The 25,656-nt window shown below is 37.8% G+C and overlaps 1 protein-coding gene across 8 annotated transcripts in view; it reads right to left on the bottom strand.

Moving 5' to 3' along the window:
* ATAD2B (ATPase family AAA domain containing 2B) overlaps positions 1 to 25,656 on the bottom strand; it is a 173,942-nt gene that overhangs the window by 9,913 nt on the left and 138,373 nt on the right. For all 8 annotated transcript variants that reach the window (XM_031654968.1, XM_031654967.1, XM_031654965.1 and 5 more), the window contains 3 exons: positions 24,076 to 24,235; positions 7,086 to 7,208; positions 3,808 to 3,945 (listed from right to left, as the gene is read on the bottom strand). In XM_031654968.1, the coding sequence (XP_031510828.1) occupies positions 3,808 to 3,945; positions 7,086 to 7,208; positions 24,076 to 24,235 (421 nt within the window). The remainder of the gene's footprint in view (positions 1 to 3,807; positions 3,946 to 7,085; positions 7,209 to 24,075; positions 24,236 to 25,656) is intronic.

Consider the following 25,656-nt stretch of genomic DNA (forward strand, 5'->3'; position numbering starts at 1 on the left):
CAAAGAAACCTCTCCTTTCAGAAAAAGGAATCACTCAAAGTTAAGTATGACCATGGACAGATGCCTTATGAAGGTTATTTGGACAATTTGGTGAACCAACTGTTAATCTCTTCTAGCACAAACAGTTCACCCAGCGGCATCAATTTCTTGCAAAGTTATTTGAGAATATGTAGGAAAACTAAGCCCTCTGCTATCAAGGCAACAAGAACAACATAAACAAAACATTGAAAATAAATACTTGGTCACTTATGTGAAAAGGGAGGCCTACAAAAGTTGTAAGGACTATACGCTTAGATGCTCGAAACTATCCTGAGCTTTATGAGTAGGCAGCTGGGGCCTCCAGGTGTTAATGGACCCTGGAATTTTTAATTTCTCACATATGTATCAAATTGAGGTAGATGGTTAAGCAAGTCTAGCTCACTGTCCCTTAAATAAACAAAAAGTTAACTTTTATTTTATAATTTGGGACACTTGCATATACAGTTAAGTGTTCTTCAGAACACTTAAATATAAAAATTATTAAAGCAAACCACTTAAGCTAGAGCTGAATCACTTCTGGTATCGCACCCCAAATTCTAAATACTAGTTTGTTGAAAGTATCAGAGAATAAAAATATTCATTTTTTCTGTGGTTATAAACGTAATAATTTTAACTTTAAAAAAAGACTATATATGTTTAATACATCAAAGCTGAAAAGCTTCCTGGGCAAAGATATTTTTTAAAGAAAATATAAATATGAAATCATTAACTGTAGGCTGTTTAATCTGTAATTTAAAAATTGCTTTATAGAGACAGAAAGGAATATAGTCTTTTAATGACAACCCTTGTTTCTTATATTCACACTGCTTATTATGAATTTAGAATCTATCAACAGTATATAGCATATTTACATACTTCTTTTATCCTTTCATCTTTAATCCCTGCTGCATCTTTGTAAATTCACAAGAAATGGATAAATTTATTTATAAATATTACTCCTTTCTTACCTAAGAATGTATCTTCTAAAGGTTTCTCTTATTTAGTCATTTGGCTCAACATGTATTTTTCCTTCAAAACTGTAATCCTGTTAGCACTAACTCTTCATTCTTTTCCCCTATTTATTTCTATTTATATAATTTAAAGTTACAGGGTAATTATCATAGAGAAGAAAATTTCTGTATTAATCTACTGTTAAAATCCGGTACACAGGCTCAGGTGATAGGCATTTGTAAACATCCCATTAGCTAGAAGAAAAACTAATCTAGTCCATATAAAAAATAAAAAGCATTCAGCTTGCTCTGACTTGAAAGTTAGAGTATTAGGTTTTTACCACCCGATAGGCCATTCCTGACACTGTAACCTCTCTTATTCTCCAACCATGTAACTGAAAGTACAATAGGTCCCCTTTTTCTTTCCTAAGCCATGAAACTAGAGCAAAATGAAGCTGAACTCTGCTCAATCAAGAGTCACCTCAACTACCTGACATGCAGTACATAAGCAAAGGCTGGGAGCCCCACTGAAGCAAGTTACTCCAGGATGCTTTCATCCTGGCTAATATGTAAGAGAAAATGTTCTTAATCTTTGGGAAGTAGGACTAGAGGTATTTTTCTCTTCCTTACATAATTATTTCTAATGATTGGTATAATTTTGGCAAAGTAAGAGAAACAGATCACATTAGCTCCACAAGAAGAGATTTCTGTTTTAGTCACTGATGTATCTTCACAGTACCTGGCATGTGGCAAGAGTATATACGAGTATTTGTGGACCTAATGCTTAATATATCATTTCCAGCTAGGCACGGTGGCTCACGCCTGTACTCCCAGAGCTTTGGGAGGCCAAGGCAGGCGGATCACTTGAAGTCAGGAGTTTGAGACCTGCCTGACCAACATGGTGAAACCCCATCTCTACTAAAAATACAAAAAATAAGCCAGGGGTGGTGATGGGTGCCTGTAGTCCCAGTCACTTGGGAAGCTGAGGTGGGAGAACTGCTTGAACCCAAGGAGGCGGAGGTTGCAGTGAGGTAAGACTGTGCCACTGCACTCCAGCCAGGGCAACAGAGAGAGACTTTGTCTCAAGAAAAAACAAATAATTATATATATACACATAAACACACACATGCACACATACACACACATCCACACCCACTTCCTTCATCAGGGTGCTCTGTGTGAAAAGTCCATTTAGAGACACGATCTTTAGAGTCAATTTTTTATAGCATCACTGAGTTTGTTTCCAAAACCAAGGCCTTAGGAAAGCAACTATGCCTTAGGGACATTCAGATTTATTATTTAAGTTAATGTAAAACAGAAAAATGATGGGTCACATATGCCATCTACTGGTAAGAGAAAACAAAACTCATATTTGTAGATTCAAACAGTTTTTACAATATTTAAAGGCACTTAAAACTTCTTAAAGTGAATATTCAATGCATTTTCATTCATCAATATTTGTAGCAGATGCATAGAATGGAAAGAATTTCAAAGTTTAAAGAGAGTAGGTACTATGCTACACAATCCAAGTCATGATCTGAAATACAACTAGGCCAAACAGGCTTAATCAGTTTCATGGCATCGTTAAGTCCTTTCTCAAACTTTCTCACATACAAATGCCACTTACCAAAAGGGGACAAGCTTTAAAAAGACGGGTACAGTTTATTCATTCAAATTCAATGCCACATATTATAGCTAGCTTTACTGACATAGTACAGGTTGCGTATCCAAAATCCAACACTTTTTGAGCACTGACATGTCGTTCAAAGTAATTGCTCATTAGAGCATTTCAGATATCTGATTTTTGGATTAGGGATGCTGAACCGGTTAAGTACAATGCAAATATTCCAAAATCCAAAAAAATACAAAATCCAAAACACTTGTGGGTCCCAAGCATTTTGGATAAGGGAACTTAACCTGGATTATCACCTTTATACCAGAATAACAGCATGTATCTTCCAAGGAAGGCTATCTTCAGTGAAACAGAAGGACGCTATTAGAAAGACGCTGAATGAGTACAAAAAATCTCCGAATTTTCCCGTTAAATACATCTCACAAAAACTACAAAGAAGGCTGTGCCAATTTTTCACACTGAACACAAAGTAGTCTCTCAGAAAAATCAATTTCCTGCTGCCAGATAAGACACACCCACACGCAGGAGTGTCCATTTCCCACCCTAAGGAGAACATCCTGCATTGTGTACAAGGAGGAGTGGAGGGGCCAGGCGCGGTGGCTCACGCCTGTAATCCCAGCACTTTGGGAGGCCGAGGCGGGCAGATTACGAGGTCAGGAGACCAAGACCATCCTGGTGAACACGGTGAAACCCCGTCTCTACTAAAAATACAAAAAAATTAGCCGGGCGTGGTGGCAGGCGCCTGTAGTCCCAGCTTCTAGGGAGGCTGAGGCAGGAGAAAGGCGTGAACTCAGGAGGCGGCGGAGCTTGCAGTGAGCCAAGATCGCGCCACTGCACTCCAGCCTGGGCGACAGAGCCAGACTCCATCTCAAAAAAAAAGGAGGAGTGGAGGATAAGGACAGGGGCGGATAAAAATTCTACTGGCTCCACATAGCTATCCGAAAACTAAAGTTTAAAACTGAAAATATTCAAGCCTAGTCCAACTGTCATAGCAAATAATATTGAATAGGGATAGAAAACATCAAATAGAGTTAAAGAAATATATTTCTGATTCAGCATTTACCCCACAAGCTCTTCTTCACCTCTGAAAAGAGATTAAAAGAGCTGTGGGAAAACAGCAGCACTTTGGTTTGTACCAAATTCCTAACATATCTACATCATTCTCAGTTGTTCTCACTACTGGATAACATGAGCTCAAATACTCACATGCACATTTATTTGCAGAGTTGTGCCAGACATCCATTGGATTTCTTTGTTTGTGCCGAAATGCCTCTTCAACTCTAGTTTCTGTCTTCCGAGCTCCAGTACTATGAGGATTTATTTGTTCTGATGTTATTGATAAGCCTGCAAGCAGAAGATAAGCAATACCTCTTTAAATATTCCCAGCTACATAAACCAAAAGGTTTTTAAAAAATCTCAAATACAAAACTGAGTTTTAAAGTCATTAGTTATACTTGGGCAGTTTGCAATTCCAATGAAAGCAGTGTCTTTTGTTTTAAGATGGGTAAGAAACTTAGATACAAAATCATAAAAATCAAACAATCTGGCAGGCCATGTTTACCCTTAATGCCCAAAGGGGCCCTATTTTTATTCATTTTAATTCACAAAGGGGCACATTTTACATTATTATGACTGTGGAACAATAAGATTATACATTATCCAAAAACATGATCTCTGCCATCTTAGAATGTACAACAGTCTACTGGGCCACTAAACCCCATTCCCACGAACTGTTTCAAAATGCTATTTGCTTCCTGTCGCACCACACAGCAGTCAGTTTGGTTGACCTGCATTATAATCCTAAGACTAATCATTCTATCTTAATTTTCTTCACTAGAGATTTATTTCTTCTATGTGGTCCTTAAGTTGGTTTTTCTTCAGGTTCTCTCTGTAACCACTTTTCTTCTTACTCTAATCTACACGTTCCCCAACAAAGTATCGTGTTCAGGTTTGATTACTATTATACAATAATTCTCAAATCTGTATCTTTAGCCCAAACATCTCTGATCCATATATACAACTTCTGATCTATATATACAACTCCTTAGTTAATATCTCCAACTGAATTTCCTAAAGATAGATCAAATTAAAGATAACTGGTTTATCTTTCCCTACAAAACAAAACAGTTCACTCCTATATATTCCCTATCTAGATTGGGAGTATTAGCATCTACTAAGTCACTCAACCAGCAATATCACAGCCAGTTTTTACTCTTCCTTCACTTCACAGTGCTCTCCATCCCTGCAGCTACATATCACTTACATTAATCTCTTCTATCTCCCTTCCTACTTCATTTTTGTTCCCCAACAGCTTTACTGAGATACAATTTATATAACATAAAAATCACCTGTTTTAAGTGTACAGTAAATAGTTTTTAATAGATGTACAGAGTTGCAAAATTACCACAGCAATCCAATTTTAGATAACTGTCCCAGGCAACCACTACTCCACTTTTTGTCTCTGTAAACTTGCCTTTTCTGGACATTTTATATAAAAGAAATCATACAATATGTAGTCTTCTGGGTCTGGCTATTTTTATTTAGCATAATGTTTTGGGGTTTTTTTTGTTGAGACAACATCTTGCTCTGTCACCCAGGATGGACTGCAGTGGCATGAACATGGCTCACTGCAGCCTCAACCTTCTGGGCTCAAGCAATCCTCCCAACTCGGCCTTCCAAATGGCTGGGATCACAAGTGTACACCACCACACCCAGCTAATATTTTTCATTTTTTGTAGAGATGGTATCTCGCCATGTTGCCCAGGCCGGTCTCAAACTCCTTGGCTCAAGCGATTCTCCAACCTCTGCCACCGAAAATGCTGGGATTACAGGCATGAGCCACCATGTTCAGCCAGCATGTTTTTGAAATTTGTCCATGTTGTACTGTGTATCAGTACTCTGTTCCCTTTTATTACTAAGTAGTACGCACTCATATGGGTATCCTGTGCTTTCCTTACCCATTCACCAGCTGACAGACATCTGGGATGTTTCCAGTTTGTGGTTATTATAAACAATGGTCCTATGAACATACAAGTGTTTGTGTGGACATGTATTTTCATTTTTCTTGGGTAGATTCCTAAGAGTAGAATCACTGGGTCATATAGTAAATCCATGTTTAATTTTTTAGAAACTGCCAAACCATTTTCAAATGGGCTCCAACAGCTTTTAAACTGATCTCTCATCTTCCTACCCTGGCACATTGGAACTATGCTACTTCTTCCCACCAAGGCAATTCGACCAATTCATTTCACTGCTTAAAATCCTTCAATTATTTCTATTGCCTATGGCTATCAAACTGTAGTGTACATAAAATCTCTTAGGTAGTTTGTTCAAATAAAGATTTCTTGGCCTTAATATTCTCAGAGAATCTAATTCATAGGTCTAAGCTAATGGTAATAGGCAGACATTTTTGAAAACACTGATCTACAAGATAAAGTACAAACTCCTTAGCATGGCATTGATTTATTCAAATATTTACCAAAAACCTGTTTTATATCAGACTGGGTTCTAGGGATTGAAGTAAAGCTATAAACAAGACATCTGAAGTGCTGATACCCTAAATAAGGAGGACATGACAAAAATAATAATAATAATATAATGCCAAACGCTACCAAAGCCTCTATTAGATTAGGTGGTCAGGCAAAAGCTCTCTAAAAAGGTAGAAGAAAAGTTTCTTCATAATCTTTGTGTCCTGGACCCCGCACCTCTTGAGCCCTATTTCCAGCATTCTGTATATCTTTAGCAATACCAGTTTAAAGATCTTCTAACACACATCAAGCTATTTCACACCTGTGTGCCTTTACATATGCTATTGTTTTCTCTGTTTGCAATACACCTCCTCCTCCTCTGTCACTGCCTCCCTAGTCCATTAAAGAGAACACTTCTATATTCATTCCTTACTCTGGTTCCCTACTAGGAGGTCTCTTGTCTCTGTGATCTGAACATGCTTCAACCAGTGCATACAACACACTGTACTTGATTTGTTTTACATTTCTCTCTCTCCTACTAAAATGTGAGTTCCTCAAGGACAAGATTATAAACTGAATCGACAAACCACAATTGCTAATTCTGTGTTTCTAATAACAAAATTGCATATAAATTTCACTAGGGTGGGAAAAACAGTATTCCTAAACATGTTTTTAAAGTACCAGAAAGTAAACTGATGAAAAATAAAACCTTTCCATATCTAATATCTAAATCCATTTAGAAATCAATTCTTAAAAAAGATATGCTCCTACAAAACAAATTTCACTAAGAAACACTTCATTTCTGTAATACTCACTATCACACTAAAACTTTCACAGTAGGTAAAGTTGGAAAGTATCTTTGAGAATTTACATAACACATTAGTATCAGAAATTAAATACATACATTAAATACATTACTTTCATAATACCAGCAACCCTAAAGAAACACCATTGAAGGACTCTTGGCCTGAACAGAGCACACGAGGCTTCAGTGCCAAGTTTATTTCTACAACTTACCTCTTTTTATTCTTGCTTCCTTAATTTCCTCACAAAGTTTATTAAATTCTGGATCTAATTCAGCCGCAATGATAGCATGTGCAGTGTCCTTCAGGGTACAAGCCCTGTGCCTAATTATTTTATCTGTTAAAAAAGTTGGCATACATTTATTATAGAAACAAAATAACATTAACAAAGGACATCTTAAAAAGTAAAAGAATACAAACAAAATTATAAAAAGCATTGCTAGGTGAGAAAAAGTTCATTTAAAGTATGGGTAAAAAATAAATATACTAAGCTACTCAGTCACGTTAGTAATTCTCTGAAAATTATACTTGAAGAACCTGGAAGGACTAAACCTATTACCATTTCTGAAGCAGTGTGGAGAATTATAAGAAAAAGATACCTACGGCTTTTAAATTTCTGAAAACAGAAATATGTGATTTTCAGTAAAAATTTAAAAAGTTTAGAGGATATTCACCAAACGCCCAGCCCCAGAGTTGTCAGAGATTAATATTAAGAATTCAAAAAATCTTAAATTTCTCCTAAGTTGACATTGGTCAAAACTATGATAAAGAATGCAATATATCCTAAAGGTGACTTATTTTTTTAAATGTGACAAAAACAGAGACATACAGAAAGACTTTCTAAGCTAAAGGGCGCAAGATGGTATATACATTGTAGGCAATCCAGGAGAGAAGCATAAACACAGTTCCAGGCAAACTATACCTAAAAATGGTACTAAAAGAAGAGTTTCTGCTTCACACTAATCCAGAAGTTCCCATTCATAAACAATACAATATAAACAGTGCCCCCTATGCCTGCACAACTCAGAAATATGAAAAGGCAAGTAATATATCAAGTAACTAATATTCTAACAGTATCAAGAGCAAGAATCCAAAGTTCCAAAACATCATTTGCTTTTTCCTCTCTAGTAAAGGCAAACAGTATACACAAAGTTACAGAGATACTTTATAACTTTTCTGATTTGAAAGTTATTATGGCTCACTGTGATAATCTTACAAAACCAAACATGCACCACTCAAAGGCAACCACTGATATATTTACTTCCAACACATTTTCTCTAAACATTCACTCAACAAATGTTGATTGCACTAGGGAAAGCTGGATGGTGGCCACCCGCAGCAGTGAACAAAACATACATGATACCAACTTTCAAGGACTTTTTCAGACCACTACAGGAACAAATAATCTCCCATACATCCAACTTAACACCTCCTCCCTCCAAAAAAGAAAAAACCCAGAAGCAAAACACCCTGAATAACAGCTATGAAGAAAACCTACAGGGTACTGGTGTGGGTTCCAATTTAGATTGAGCAAGTCAGGAAGAAGTCTCTCTGAAGAAGAGGCATTTAAACTGACACTTGAAGCACAGACTGAAGTAGCTACTGAAAGATTAAGGGAGGAAAAAAAAAATACTAGTGCAGGTTCAGAAAATACCATGTGAGAAAATCCTGTAGTAAAAAGAGTTTGGAGATTTCAAGAAACTGAAATGCAGCCAGTGTAGTATTTGAGTTCTAAATTTCTTTTCAAAGAATCAATATGTCAGTATGTTCAATTCTCTGCCTTCTACTTATAAACTTAACTTCCTCATAAAGCAAGCTTTTTCATTACCTGCTCCACCCTGACTCATTCCGATTACCTGCTCCACCCTGACTCATTCCGATTACCTGCTCCACCCTGACTCATTCCAATTACCTACTCCATCCTGACTCATTTTGATTACCTGCTCTGTCATACCCATTTTTCCCGCCAAACCACTTACCCGGTCATTCTCCTTAGCCAATCAGAATTAGTTTAGCCTGTGCGGTCTAACCCTAGCCAATAAGGGAACAACACAGAAGCAGGGGCTACATGCATCAGGAATAAGAACCCCTTCCCCTCCCTTGTCCAACTGGGTGCCCACCATTGCTCCATTTATAAGGGCGCACGCTTCTATAGAAGTACCTTGCCTTGCTGAGAATTAAAAAGAAAATTTTATGTTTGAGTGCTATTTTTTTTGCAGCATTGAAACTTTATTTATAACAGTAGTCAGAACATAATAAGCAAGAGGAAAAGAGGAACTGATCATATTAAAATGATTTTAGATTGTATCCTAAGAGCAATGCAAATCGTTGAAAAGCTCTGCTATGGCTGTTTTCTGATCACTGGATTGAGGGGAGTCAAGAATAACACCAAGGGTCTTTTAGTGAGAGGATGATGACTTGAACTGGGGTAATGGTAGTGGTGAAAGACGAGATTACAAATTTGAAATGTGCTCTCAATGACACAACTTGGTGATAAAGTAGATAAGAGGGTAACATAAATAACAAAGATGATTTCCTAGCTTCTTGCATGAAAAACGGGGAGATGGGCATACTATTTATAAAGATGCAAAAAAAAAAAAAAACACAAGAAAACAAAACCAGAACAGAGAGGAAAGGAGGAAAAGAAGTTAGAGATTAATTTTAAAGAGTTCAGCTTCAGGGATTTCAGTCTGGAGATGCCTAAACAATATCCCACTGGAGATACCATGTAGGCACATGAATATGTGTCTCAACAATTCTCTTTATGAACAAAAAACACAATGATTTTGTAATCTGATTTAGTACACATTGTACTTCCCTAAGTTTGCTTAAAAATAGATCTATTGAAGCATAATAGACATATAAGTTGCTCATACTTAAAGTATATAATTTGATACATTTTGACATAAGCACACATCCATAACATTACCACAACAATAAAGATAACAAATGGGCCAGGGGAGGTGGTAGTTCCTGTAGTCAAAGTACTTTGGGAGGGAAAGGTAGGAGGACTGCTTGAGCCCAGGAGTTTGAGACCAGCCTGGGCAACATGGCGAGCCACCATGTCTAAAAAAAATACAAAACTTAGGCAAGCATGGTGGTGCATGGCTGTGGTCCCAGCTACTTGAGAGGCTGAAGCATGAGGATCACTTGAGCCCAAGGAAGTCGAGGCTGCAGTGAGTCACGTTCATACCACTGCACTCCAACCTGGGCAACAAAGCAAGATCCTGTCTCATGAGAAAAAAAAAAAAAAAAAAAAAGGCCAATGAGCATATCTATCATCACCAAAAGTTTCCTGTGACCCTTGGTCTTCCTCCCTTTGCCCTTCCCCATAGCCCTCTATTCCCAAGCAACGAAGGATCTGCTTTCTCTTGCTATAGATCAGTTTATATTTTCTAGAATTATATATACGAGTGGAATCACAAAGATTATTTTTAATCAGGATTCTTTCACTCAGCATAATTATTTAAGCACAAAAATAATTATTTGTCCCTATTTTTGCATGTATCTGTACTTCATTATTTGTTAGTGCTGAATACTAATCCATTATATGGGTATAACACAATTTGTTTATCCATTCATATGCTGGTGGACATTGGGGATAATTCTGGGTTTTGGCTATTATAAACAAAGTCACTATAAACACTGATGAACAAACCTTTGTATGGAAATATACATGTTAATTTTCCTTGTGTTAATACTAAGGGGTGGAATGGCTAGGTCAAATGATAAGTACAGCTCTCCAGCAACCGCAGCGGATTGGTTCCAGGACTCCATCTCCCCTTGGATATCAAATTCCCAGACGCTTACATCTCTCATATAAAATGAGGTAGTGGCCGGGCACAGGGGCTCATGCCTATAATCCCAGCACTTTGGGAGGCTGAGATGGGTGGATCACGAGGTCAGGAGTTCAAGACCAGCCTGGACAATTTGGTGAAACCCCATCTCTACTAAAAATACAAAAAAATTAGCCAGACATGGAGGCAGGCACCTGTAATCCCAGCTACTCAGGAGGCTGAGGCAGAGAATTGCCTGAACCCGGGGGGCGGAGGTTGTAGTGAGCCGAGATCACGCCACTGCACTCCAGCCTGGGTGAAAGCAAAACAGAATCTCTAAATAAATAAATAAATAAATAAAAAGAGGTAGTACAGTCAGCCCTTTGTATCCACAGGTTCCAAAGCAGATACGGAGAGACGACTATAATGCATGTTAAACGTTCTAAGAAACTTCTAGATTGTTTTCCAAGTCAGTTGTACCATTTTACATTCCTACCACAGTGCATCACAGTTCCAGTTACTCCATATCCTTGATTATATTTGATATGGTCTTCTCAGTTTCAGACGATCCTTAGAGGTGTTTAATGGTGTCTCATTCTGTTGCACAGGATGGAGTACAGTGGCACAATCTCAGCTCACTGCATCCTCTGCCTCCTGAGTAGCCGGGATTACAAATGTGTGCCACCCCACCCAGCTAATTTTTGTATATTTAGTAGAGACAGGGATTCACCATGTTGTCCAGGCTGGTCTTGAACCCCTGACCTCAGGTGATCCGCCCACCTTGGCCTCTCAAAGTGCTAGGATTACCGGCATGAGCAACTGCACCCGGCCTCATTGTGATCTTAATTTGCATTTCACTAAAGATTAATGAGGTCAGCTGGGTGAGGTAGCTCACACCTGTAATCCCAGCACTTTGGATCACCCGAGGTCAGGAGTTTGAGACCAGCCTGGCCAAAACGGTGAAACCCCATCTCTACTAAAAATATATTTTAAAAAAGCCGGGCATGGTGGTGTGTGCCTGTAATCTCAGCTACTCGGGAGGCTGAGGCAGGAGAATCGCTTGAACCCAGGAGGTGGAGGTTGCTGTGAGCTGAGATCACACCACTGCACTGCAGCCTAGGTGACAGAGTGAGACTCCATCTCCATAAATAAATAAATAAGATTAATGAGGTTGAGTATCTTTTCATGTGTATATTTGTCTTCTGTATATCTTCTTTGATAAAGTGTCTTCAGCTCTTATGTCCATTATTTAAATTGGGTTATTATTAAATTCTGAGACTTAATATTCTGGCTATAGGTTTTAAGCTCTTGTATTTAGGTATGTGATCCATTGTGAGTCAACTTTTGTATACAAAGGTCTTTTTTTGCATGCTGATATCCAATTGTTCCAACACTATCTGTTGAAATTAATCTACTTTCTTAATTGAACTGACTTTATATCTTTGTTAAAAAGCAATTGATCCTCTATGTGTGCATCTATTTCAGGACTCTATGCTATTTCATTGACCTACTTGTCAAACTTCATGCCAATATACACTGTCTAGATTAGTGTAACTTTGTAAGTCTTATAATAAAGTAGTATTAAGTCTTCCAACTGTTTTTATTTTTCAAAGTTGTTTTGACTATTCTAGGTCCTTTTCATCTTTATATGAATTTTAGAATCAGTTTGTCAATTTCTATCAAATGCCTGCTGGAATTCTGATTGGATAGTGTTGAACCTGTGGTTCAATCTGGGGAGAAATTACATCTTCATAATGTTTAGTCTTCCAATCCATGAGCCATGACATATATCTCCATTTATTTGGGTCTTCTTTAATTTTTCTCACCAAAGTTTTATAGTTTTTAATGTATAAGTCTTACTTACATGCCTTTTGTCAGATTTATCTATATTTCATGTTATTTTTTGATGTTATTTCAATTTTCTGTTTGTTGCTAGTATATAGAAAAACAAGTGTTTTACATACTGATCCTGTCTCCTGCAACCCTAACTTCACTTATATGTTCTAATAGCTTCTTTAAATATTCCATAGGATTTTCTATGTAGACATCATATGTCTACAAACAACAGTTTTACTTCTTTCTTTCTGGAAGTAGGGATGCCTTTATTTCTTTTTCTTACCTTATTGCATTGGCTGAAAGCTCTGGTTTAATGTTGGATAGAATTGGTAAAAGCAGACATCCTGGTCATGTTTCTGATCTTAAGGAGAAAGTACTTACTCTTTCATCAATAGTATGATGAGAACTGTAGGCTTTTTGTAGACATCATTTATCATTGAACTGAAAAGCGGGGATGGGGGAAAAATTTTGTTCCAGTAAAAACATTTGACTTACAAATACAGGCTGTCAGCTTGATGATAGTCTGCTGACCCCTGGTTTAGAGCATTTACTTTTAATGTGATATATGTGATTGTTGATATGGTCGCTATTTATTTTCTACTCGTCTTATATGCTCTTTGTTCCCCTTTTCCTCCTTTTCTCACTTCTCTTGGAATTACTATATACCTTTTTATTATTCCATTGTATCTCCTTGTTGATTTATTAGCTCTAACTCTATTGCAGCCCCTGTGTGAACTTCAAGGAATATTCCCTCTCCTTTTCTGGCCTCAGATAGGTTTCTCACACATATGCACTAACCAGTACTTAGTTAAACACTAGGGTAGGACCTCCTGGAGATAGCCGCAGTGTTCTCTCTGTGCAGCTTTCTTCTTTCTGGTAATCTTCCCTACAAACGCAAACCACTGTGGCCTCTTCAGATTCCCAGGTCTGGCTCCTCAATTCAGAGGACCTCCAGAATACGCCTGGGTTGCTCCTCCTGGGGCTGGTATCTGGAAATTGTCTCCAGGCAACCACACTGCTCCTCTTACTTGTTTCTATCTTTTGGGAATCACTGTCCTGTGTTGCCTGGTGTCTAATGCTTTCCAAAGAGTTTTTCTTTAAATATATTTTGTTCATTTTTTTTTTCATTGTTTCATGTGAGGGAGTAAATAAATCAAATCCCTTTTACTCCATCTTGGCCTGAAGAAGAAAAGAAGAAGTCTCCTGGTGTCTTTTAAATACTCTTTGAAAACCAAACTTTAATAGTTGTCCAACAATCCAAAGTAGGATGTGCTTTAATTTTTCAAAAGTATTGTTCTCTTTTTGGAAGTTTTAAATTGCTTCTAATTTTAGCTACTATAAATAAAAAACTACAATGAACGTCAACATCCTTAGAAGTAGCTATACTTTCAAGTTGACAATACAATGTGTGTAGACTATGCAATACCACAACTTTCCACCACTGGCTTTCTACCTCGGCTTGAATGAAGAGAAACTAAAAAAGAGGTAAGATTAAATCTAAAGGCATGGATCTGGCATATTATCTCTAAAATAACTCAATGATTGGTCTTTCTGCTTTTTATAAAGTATATCTTCTATCCCAACACTACCCTAAATTAAGCAAGAAAAAAGAATAAATGAAGAAAAAAAAATTCCATAAAAATTTCCCACTAGTATGGAAGACAAGGAATATAGTCTTTAAAAAAAATCTGCATTTGAGAGGGGACACTCCTTTTTTGGGGAGATGGGGGTGGAGGTACAAGGTCTCACTCTGTTACCCAAGCTAGAATGCAGTGGAACGATCATGGCTTATAGCAGCATCAACCTCCTGGGCTCAAACAATCCTCTCTGCCTCAGTGCCCCAAGCAGCTATTAATAGGACCACAGGCATGCGCCACCACGCCCGGCTAATTTTTGTATTTTTTGTAGAGATGGTGTCTTGCCATGTTGCCCAGGTCACATGCTGGTCTCACATTCCTGGGCTCAAGCGATCTGCCCACCTGGGTCTCCCAAAGTACTGGGATTACAGGTGTGGGCCACTGTGCCTGGCCAGGGCATTGCTTTTTCATGTGCCTATCATTACAGTTTTCAATCATTGTTTAGAAGAGTGTCTAAGATTACACATAGCATAAAATCACAAACTTAAAGAATATTAAAACTAGAAGGGATGTCTATGATAATCCTAGGTTCTTAATCTTTTTGACCTGGATCCTTATAAGAACAGAATATGGCTGGGCATCATGGCTCACATCTGTAATCTCAACACTTTAGGAAACTGAGGCAGGAGGATTGCTTGAGGCCAGGAGTTTGAGACCAGCCTGGGCAACATATGGAGACTCCATCTCTACAAAAAATTAAAAAGTTAGCCAGTATTGGTGGCTCATGTGGTCCCAGCTATTCAGGAGGCTGAAGTGGGAAGATAACTTGAGCCAGGGAGGTCGGCGGCTCAAGTCAGCTATGATGGCTACAGTGAGCCATGATCGCACCACTGCACTCCAGACTAGGCAACAGAGTGAGACCCCATCTTGGGGAAGGGAAAAAAAAGAAGAGAATAAAAGTTGAAAACTGCACATGAATATAATTTTGTTTGCGGATTCAAAGACTCATTCATCATTTAAAACTCTAGGTTTAAAATCATATGGGAATAGAAACTACATATTTATGAGTTTCTACTCTGTCTCATACTTTAAGATTTTAAGATTGTACAAATCCATGAAATTTGCAAGTTACATAAGCACAGCAAAAAAACCCCACATATTGGCTTTGAAGTCAAGACAGCTCTCAATCCATTCAGTTGTGCCATTTAACATCTGTGGGTTTGCACACGGATTATATAACCTTTCTGAGCCCCAATCTCCTCATCTATAAAATAAAGATATTACCACTTACATTTGTCTTCAGCAAAAAGTAATTGCTACTTAGGACATATATAGATGAGTATCTATAAAATTAACAGAAGCACTACTTTAATGAAAGTAACAGCAATTTCACTGTGTTGATGTTTCTTTTGTAATTGGTAAACTTTTACTTTTAGTTCATTATGAAGAAAAAAAAAATCCCAGAAGTACATTAGCTGAGGTTTTGTTCAATAAAATTATTAAGAGTAACCATATTTTTAAGAAAAGCTAATTTTCATGTTATGATTTTTCATCCCAAATAATTTCATAAATAAGAAATTTGGCTGGGCATGGTGGCTCACACCTGTAATCTCAACACTTTGGGAGGATGCAGCAAGAGGATCACTTGAAGGGTTTGAGATCAGCATAGTCAACATAGCAAGACCCCATCTATACAAAAATATTTTAAAATTAGCCAGGCATGGTGGTAAGTCCTGTAGCTGTAGTCCTAGCTACTCGAGGGGGCTGAGGTGGGAGGATCACTGGTGCCCAGGAGGTCAAGGCTGCAGTGAACCAAGATCATGCCACTGCACTCAGGTCCAGGCAACAGCGTGAGACCTTGTCTCCAAAAAAACAAAAAATAAAAAAAAATTTAACTATATTTACTGGTTCGGGTCATATTTACATATTATTAGCATTTGTGCATATTTCTACATAATGTTACCATGTCTCCATTTTATAATTTCTACCTAATCTGAGATTCCTTGAGTTAGTATCTAAAAATAGAGGTTAGGCACAGAGGCTCACATCTGTAATCTCAACACTTTGGAAGGCCGAGGCGGGTGGATCACCTGAGGACAGGAGTTCGAGACCAGCCTGACCAACATGGTGAAATCCCGTCTCTACTAAAAATACAAAAATTAGCTGGACATGGTGGCGCATGCCTATAATCCCAGGTACTCAGGAGGTTGAGGCAGGAGAATTGCTTGAACCTGGGAGGTGGGGATTGCAGTGAGCTGAGATCGTGCCACTGTGCTCCAGCCTGGGCAACAAGAGCAAAACTCTGTCTCAAATAAGTAAATAAAATAAAAATAGAATAATGAATAACATTTACTCATTGGCCACATTTATTAAGAATATGCTCTATACAAGATGCCTATATAGATCCTGTTCTCAATAGGCTTTGAGTCTAAAACAAGGGGTAAGGATACGTAAACAAATAACTATGGGTAAAAAAGGAATAAACGTCTCAGAAAAGTTACATTATGAGATTCAGAGATGAAGGGGTTACTTACAACTGGAAGGAAATCAGAAAAATCTTTCATGAACTTAGCATTTTAGTATTCCTTGAAAGGTAGGTGAATTTTTTTTTTTTTTTTTTAGACGGAGTCTTGCTCTGTCGCCAGGCTGGAGGGCAATCTTGGCTAACTGCAACCTCCGCCTCCTGGATTCAAGCGATTCTCCTGCCTCAGCAGGAGTACAGGCGCACACCACCACGCCCAGCTAATTTTTGTATTTTTAGTAGATATGGGATTTCACCATGTTAGCCAGGATAGTCTCGACCTCTTGCCCTCATGATCCGCCCGCCTTGAACTCCCAAACTGCTGGGATTACAGGCGTGAGCCACCGCGCCCGGCTGGGCAGGTGAAATTTAAAAAATATAGGTGCTTTCAAAAGCTACGTGCTTTTCAAAAGTACATTTTCTTGTATGTTACTTATACCTCAATAAAACTGATTTAAAAAGAAAAACATGTAAATACTCCCAGTAGAGGGGACACATTTGACAAAGGTACTGAAAGAATAAGACTGGGACTTACACTGGGCAAGAACTGGGACCCATATTTCCTAGAAAAGGGGCCCTCCTGGGCACCTCTCTCTTCTCATTCTACACACTGTCTATGAAATCTCATTCACTCCTCCTCAATGATGACTCCCAACTATATCTCCTGCCCACTTCTTTTAACCTCCAGAACCACATATACAACTAGTAATCTCAGCAGTTTGGGAAGCCAAGACGGGCGGATCACGAGGTCAAGAGATCGAGACCATCCTGGCCAACATGGTGAAACCCCATCTCTACTAAAAATACAAAAATTAGCTAGGCATGGCAGTACACGCCTGTAGTCCCAGCTACTGGGGAGGCTGAGGCAGGAGAATTACTTGAACCCAGGAGGCAGAGGGTGCAGTCAGCCAAGATCGCACCACTGTACTCCAGCCTGGCAACAGAACAAGACTCTGTCTCATGAATAAATAAATAAATAAATAAAGTCTGCATTTTGTCTGGGTGTACCAAATATAACTCATACTAACATGTCCCAAACTGAATTTCACATCCTGCCCATAAATCTGTTCCTCCATTGGTTTACCTTCCCAGATTTCCTCTATCCAGACCAAAACCTCAAGGATCATTCTAGGTTTTTGTCCGCCATATTTAAATGGTTGATCACTAAGACCTCTACATTCAATCCCTGCAGCCACTGCAATTAAATCTTAACTGATGTTCCAACCTCCATCAAGTGGTAACTCCCTTGACCTCTACCCCAAATTTGATACTAAAAGGTCAAGGTTGTGTCTTAACCATCTGTATATCTCTAGCCTTAAACAGGATTTATACACAGAGAATATTTAATAAATAGAGGCTCAATAAATGTTGAGTCAGTGAGTAGAGAAGTAAATTAGTTTCCCACTACTCCTCCATGGAGGCACTCTATTCTCCAGATTTGTTGTTTTCATACCTTTGTTTCCTCAGCCTGGAATCAATGCCCTTCCCAATCTTGCTAATCTCCAAGTAGTGTCTTCTCTTCTGTGCTCCACTAACCCAGTAACATATTTCTAATAAAGTCCTTATGATACTGTCTTATAATTATCTGCTGGCACCTTAGCCACCTCTATGATATCCCTTTATCTTAATATTTGTTATTACAATCACCAATAATTTGATTAGTGTATTTATCATCTCTAAAAATTGATGACTTTCTATATAGTAGGGATTGTGTTTCATATATCTGTTACAGGCTGAACTGCATCTCCTCAAAATTTATATGCGGAAAGCTTAACTCCCAGTACCTTAAAATATGACTGTATTTGGAAACAAGGCCTTTAAAAAGATAATTAAAATAAAATGAGGACATATGGGTGGGTTCCAATCTGACTGATGTCCTTATAAGGAGAGAAAATTTGGACACACCAAGAGACACCAAGGGCACACAGGCATAGGGAAAAGGCCATGTAAGGACAAAGAGAGAAGGAGGCCGCCATCTGCAAGCCAAGAGAAGAGGCCTCGGGAGAAACCAAACTTGCTGACACTTTTATTTTGAATTGATAACCTCCAGAACTGTGAGAAAATTAATTTCTGTTATATTTTGTTATGGTAGCGCTAGTAAGCTAATACAATTACATACAGAATAAAGCCTGCCACATAGTAGTTATCCAGTAGGCATTATGGATCTACCATAACACTGATTATATATATATATAAAATCTTGGTCTCAAAAGGCAAGAATTGTCATAGTCATATTTGTAGTCTAGGCATCCAGCTCAGTAATTAGCAGATAGTATTCACAAACACTAATGGAAAAATGAATGAGTTTGGTTGAAACAACTCATAAAATAGAACTATGGCAGATAAATTTAGAAATGTATTAAGAGCAGAACACAGAGAGCTCCAAAAGTTTGGGTGAATCTGGGGGCTTTAATCCTATGCAATTGGTACAACACAGAAGATTCTGAGGAAACTAAAAGATCAGGGCCAAAATTTCAGCAAAACTTGTCAAATGATGGTATGTAGCATATGAACAGGCCTGGGGAATATAGGAGGGGTGCACTGCAAGACCAAAAACGGGGATGAGCCAAACATAATATATCATGTATCTATAGTGTAGTAATTAGGGCCAAATATCTGATACTGGTCACATTTAGAACACAGGTCAATTTCTCCTTGTTCCCATCATTTAATTTCTGTTCCCATCATCCTCAAGGGAGAGAATCTGGGTCAACAGTTAGGCAACATGTATATCTTTCAAAATGTTGGCTTCTGTCTTCTATGTATATGTTAGTTTTTCCCCCAAATGGCCAAGTGTTCTGCAAAAGAGAACACTATAAGCTTTCAAATACTCATGGGAACTTGTAAACGTAATACAACATTCATGTAATTTCCACTTGCTACACAACACACCCTGAGGATGTTTTTCTGGAATATAACAAGTGGTTCTGTTGCTAAGAAAAAAAAAAAAAGAGGTTGCTTGATGAAAGATATGAAAAAAACCTAAACACAGCCAAAATAATACCTTTGAACTATACCACTTTTTATATCAGAACAAGTGAAGGAAGAAAGTTACAAGTGTACCGTGTTAACTCTGTGAGACAGAGCCATATTCTTTCATTGTGGAACTGCATTTTGTAGCAAAATGTTATTATGCACCAGAAACCATTACTTCTTCCTTAAAATATTAATATCAACATGGTTATAACTAATTACTTAGGGGGGGGAAATATGGATTGATATTCTCAACTGGCTTTTTCTAAGCACTTAAATTCATTTTCACTACCAGCTCTTAGATTTGTTTCAAAATGAACTAAATTTAAAGTATGGTCCAGGGAATGTAATAAGGACAAAATATAGAGGGTCATTCTAGAGCAAATACGCAGGTACCTGCTAAGAAATCAACTTATAAAAAAATTAAAGCACAATTTAAATAATTATGATCATAAGAATACAAACATCAACAACTAACCTTTATGGAACTCTTACCATGTCCCAGCTACCCCACTCAAGGCTTAAGATATTTAGGATGAACCATATGAAAACAGCAATTTCGTAAGGTTCAACCTAATACACTTTCTCATTTAATTCTTACAACTACCCCAATTAAAGAATGTTGTTATCATCCCCATTTTACAGATGAGGAAACTAAAATTTAGAGGGCTTAACTTGATCAAAGTTAAAGAGCTAGGAAATAGGAGAAATGGGACTAAAACCTAGGTCTGAATCCAAAGCCCACATTCTCATTACATATTACACAATAACAGCAGTCTCTGTGTCTTGAAAACCAGGCTGAAGGTGTAGGTACACACTGCCCAAAGCCACTACATAGACAGTTGTGCGGGCTGTACCCTCACAAAGGACCCCAGCAAGGGAAGGGAGTGAAATGGGGCTGACATCCAGCCCATGCTTCACTATCCATCCTGTTACAGGATGGCATCCAACTGAAGAATGAGGTTCTCTCACTTACCAAAAATTGCTACATTGGCTTACAGTGGCCCTGATGCTGTTGGTATAATTTTTCTTGTTTTTTTTTGGAGACAGAGTCTCGCTCTGTCGCCCAGGCCAGAGTGCAGTGGCGCAATCTCAGCTCACTGCAAGCTCCGCCTCCCAGGTTCATGCTATTCTCCTGCCTCAGCCTCCCGAGTAGCTGTGACTACAGGTGCCCACCACCACGCCCAGCTAATTTTTTGCATTTTTAGTAGAGGTGTGGTTCCACAGTATTAGCCAGGATGGTCTCGATCTCCTGACCTCGTGATCTGCCTGCCTCGGCCTCCCAAAGTGCTGGGATTACAGGTGTAAGCCACCGCACCCAGTCTGCTGCTGGTATAATTTTTTTTAATTTTTAGAGAAAATTTTAATAGTACAGATTAAAAGCCTTAAAAGATATATATTCTTTGATCCAGAAATTTCACTTTAAGGAACTTATTCTAAGGAAATAATTAAGAATCAACACAAAATTTGCATTACAAAGATATTTATCAGTGTTTATAAAAGAGGAAAAAACTAAAAAATCTAATATGTCCAACAATAGGGTATTAGCTGTTATATGAGATCTAATACGATTAAAATAATGTTGGAGAAATACATTCATTAACTAATAAGCTTTTCACAAAATATTATGGGAATGACAAAATTTACAAAAATCCTAGTCATTTTAGTAAAACTAAGATGCATGTATATATTCTACATGCAGTATATCCGTGGATGGGGAAGGAAACAGAGAAAAAACACTAAGTGATGGAATTATACGTTTTTAATGTTCTTCTTTGTTCTACTTTCATATATTTTTCTATAAGATATATATAAGCCGGGTGCACTGGCTCACATGGGTAATACCAGCACTTTGGGAGGCCGAGGTGGGCAGATCACTTGAACCCAGGAGTTTGAGACCAGCCTGGGCAACATGGCGAGACCTCTTCTCTACAAACAAAAATACAAAAATTAGCCAGGTGTGGTGGTGTGTGCCTGTATTACCCAGCTACTGAGAGGCTAAGGTGGGAGGATCGCTCGAGCCCAGGAGGCAGAGGTTGCAGTGAGCTGAGGTCACACAGCTGCATTCCAGCCTGAGCAACAGAACAAGATGCTGTGTCCAAATAAAAAGTGTGTGTGTGTGTGTGTGTGTGTTATATAAAATAACTCAAAAACAGGTAAAGCAAACAAACAACAAAAACTACAAGAGGTAAATAACATAAAGCTGAAAAACCGTTACATACAAAGTCCAGCCACACAAAATTTTATTCTGCCTCCTAACTTGGAAATTACTGGATTGGTGCAAAAGTAATTGCAGTTTTTCCCATTATAGATTCTGTGATATATTATGGTTGAAACTGAAGCAAAAAATACCTAATTTCATGTGAAACTGAGAAATCTAAGTCATTTTACCATATGGCCTGGGTTGAGAAGCTCTGCCTCAAAATACAGATACAAAACAAAGCACAGGCCAGGCGCCGTAGCTCACACCTATAATTCCAGCACTCTGGGAGGTCGAGAGGGGCAGATTACCTGGGGTCAGGACTTCAAGACTAGCCTGGCCAACATGACAAAATCCCATCTCTACTAAAAATACAAAAATTAGCTGGATGTAGTGGCACGTGCCTGTAGTCCCAGCTACTTGGGAGGGTGAGGCACGAGAATCACTTGAATCCAGGAGGCGGAGGTTACACTGAGCTGCTATCACGCCACTGCACTCCAGCCTGGGTGACACAATGAGACTCTGTCTCAAACAAAAAACAAAACAAAGCAAAAATTATATTCTAACTAACTTTAGATAACAAAAACTTAAATGAATGTTTTAAAAACAAGAAGCATTTTATTTTTAGTATTACTTATCAAATAAATAGAATTCTCAATAGAGTAAAAAAGCAAAAAGTGGCTCCTGATAGCCAGGAGTTGGCCTGGCACTATCAGCTACACCTCAGGGTACTACAATTAAACATAAACAATTTCACAGAACACTAATATCAGACAAGGCCACCCTGTGCCCATGATGGGTCAAGAGAAAAATTAGACCACTCTGTCTAATCATGTCTAAACACAGACAAAACATGAACATTGTCCTGACCACCAAAAAAAAAATAATCAGGCTGGGCGTGGTGGCCCAGGCCTGTAATCCCAGCACTTTGAGAGACTGAGGCAGGTAGACCACTTGAGATTACAAGTTTGAGACCAGCCTGGCCAACATGGTGAAACCCCGTGTCTACTAAAAACACAAAAAATTAGCTGGATACGGTGGCAGGCACCTGTAATCCCAGCTACTCGGGAGGCTGAGCTAGGAGAATCACTTGAACCCAGGAGGTGGAGGTTGCAGGAAGCAGAGATCATGCCACTGTACTCCAACCTGGGCAACAGAGGGAGATTCCATCTCAAAAAAGTAAAAATAAATAATAATAGCCAATGACCAAACACAATCCTGACTAATATGAATGACTACTGTTTCTTTCTTTTTTTTTTTTTTCTTTTTTCTTTTTTTTCCTTTTATTTCCTTTTTATTTTGAGAAAGGCTATCACTCTGTTTCCCAGGCTGGAGTACAGTGGCATGATCACAGCTCACTGCAGCCTCAACCTCCAGGGCTCAAGTGATCCTCCCATCTCAGCCTCTCAAGTAGCTAGGACTACAGGTGTGCAACCACCACACACAGCTGATTTTTGTAATTTTTTGTAGAGACGGGGTTTTGCCATGTTACTCAGGCTGGCCTGCAAACTCCTGAGCTCAAGTGATCTACTCGCCCCAGTCTCCCAAAGTGCTGGGATTACAGGCATGAGCCACCACACCCAGCCAACTGCTGTTTCTTTATCAATCATAGCTTTAGCCTTGCTCCATTTTCTTGCCTTCTAGGTTCTTAAAATTATTCCTACTTTCCAATAGCATCTAATCCACTGCAAAGCCCCACTTCCTTATACTCTAACCAAAATCACTTAACACAAGCCCAAATCTTGTATGGTTCCCTATGACACACATTCTCCCTCAGTATAATAAATCACCTCATCTTGTTTCACTGCAGATATACTCCTGGTGGTCTTCCAGGATATATCTGTTATCAACCAGATAACAAAAGTTGGGACTATACACTTGAATACAGGATGGATTAGGAATAAAATAATTACATAAAAATACCAATAATCAAAAGAACAGATAACATTCTACATAAAAGGATCTTCTGACACATAAACTTATCCTATCATGGATTTCCATGAATTCGAAATTCCCAGTGTTTATCAGCACTGTGATTGTTGACTAATAAATTTTCAATTACATTCGCAAATCACAATGTAAATATAAAAAGTAGAACATAAATGAAGAAACGAACCCCTGAAAATAATATCTATAACCATACAATTCTCTACTTTAAACACATTATTTTTATGTAGACTATGAGTTTCTTATTAACAAGTTTTGAAAAACAACAGGTCGTGAAAATTAATCTATCTAGAACACAGGCATGAGTTAGTATTTAAACGGTAAACTGCCTTCTGACTGATTTTCAAGGGAAACCTTGCCCTATGCATCCTTACCTCCTGGGTCCTTGTCTGGATTATACTCTAAAGCATTGCTACAGATGAGGTCAATATCTTTCAGGAAATCCTTTGCAGTTAGGTAATTATGTTTATCAATTTTAGTTATTACTGTTGATAAGTCCATTGGTTCCTTGATTACTTCAAGATAATCTGAAACCTAAAACAAATAAGATATTTTAATAAAAATTAGTTCTGGTTTTTCATATCATCTCAGTTCGTAAAAACACAAAATAAAAACAAAGTTCTTTAAAAATTAAATCTAAATATCAAATAAATAATTTATAAAGATAAAACTGCAGTGCTGTTTATGCTACCAAAGTTACTATCTGCCATACTTTCCATGAAAGCTTCAGTTTCCAAGTCATACCTAAATCAACTCTGAAATGTTTCTGTTCTTAAAATTTGAAACTATGTCTGTGTTTTGTTTTTTTTTTTAACCCTTTGGGCATATCTGAGAAGAGAATGTATGGACAAAAATACCCAATGAGCATCAATAAATGTGACTTCAAGAAAAAGAAAAGGAAAATAAAAAGCAAAGACTTTTCATACTATGAGATAAGTTATTCTGATAAATCTCTTTAAATTTTCAACAAAAATTTTCTTTTTCAGTTTTCTAGAGTGAACTATTTCATGGAAAGTATTTTCCACTCCTTTGGAGTCATCACAAACATTTAGAGTCAATTACATAAGAAAATTAAGTATACTTTTCCTAACCGTATGAGATTTGCTGGATTTGTCCCTAGGTATAAAGAAATCTACAAACAAACAAACAAAAACAAACATGCTGCTTTCTGTGCTGATTTTCTGTGAGATAACCCTAAACAAGAGATATTAAGTCTTGATTTGCCCAATAAATTGTGTATCCCCGACCAATAAGAAAGTGCTAGCAACTTATGTATCTACTGCCTTCCCCAATGCAAATCTCAAATCAAGTAAATAGGTTTGCTATAAAAGCAGTCTTAGCAGTAATGTCTAAAATTAGTCCAGGAAAGATTTCTAGGGAGATGGTTAAGTTCTACTCTATGATCGTAGGGTTAGTTTTCTCACAGTTTCAGAGGGCATCTATACCATTATTTTTAAATTTACATATTCACACACACGCACGCACATATACATAATTTATATGTTTTTTAATGTTTAGGATTACTTATAAAAAATATTAAGTAGAAGTGTATGTGTGTTTTAATTCATTTTTCGCCTTTTAGGAGCTGAAAAACCAGTCAATCTCCCTATAAGAGAAGTAGCAGAGTTATACTGAAACAAACTACCTCAGAAGATATTAGCTGGATTCCTAGTTCTGGTATTTGACACAAATGCCTGTGTACAAGTGGAAACTGTTTTATAAACTAAAAAGCACTCTAAAATGTATATTATTAAAGACTATAAATGTTACCACCCTATGCTTAATTTTAAATTTAACATTTGTTTTCTAAAGTTTTGTTTTCTCTGCAGTCTGCTTTGGAATTTGATAAAGTTTTCAGACACTTTAAATTCATTAGTTAAATAAAAACTTTAGTTTTAGGTTATCTTATTTCCCCCTCTCGATCCTTCCCAGAGACTCCTATGTTTTCAGCTTAA

This window comes from Papio anubis, chromosome 14 (genome assembly GCF_008728515.1).
Source record: "Papio anubis isolate 15944 chromosome 14, Panubis1.0, whole genome shotgun sequence".
NCBI lineage: Eukaryota > Metazoa > Chordata > Mammalia > Primates > Cercopithecidae > Papio > Papio anubis.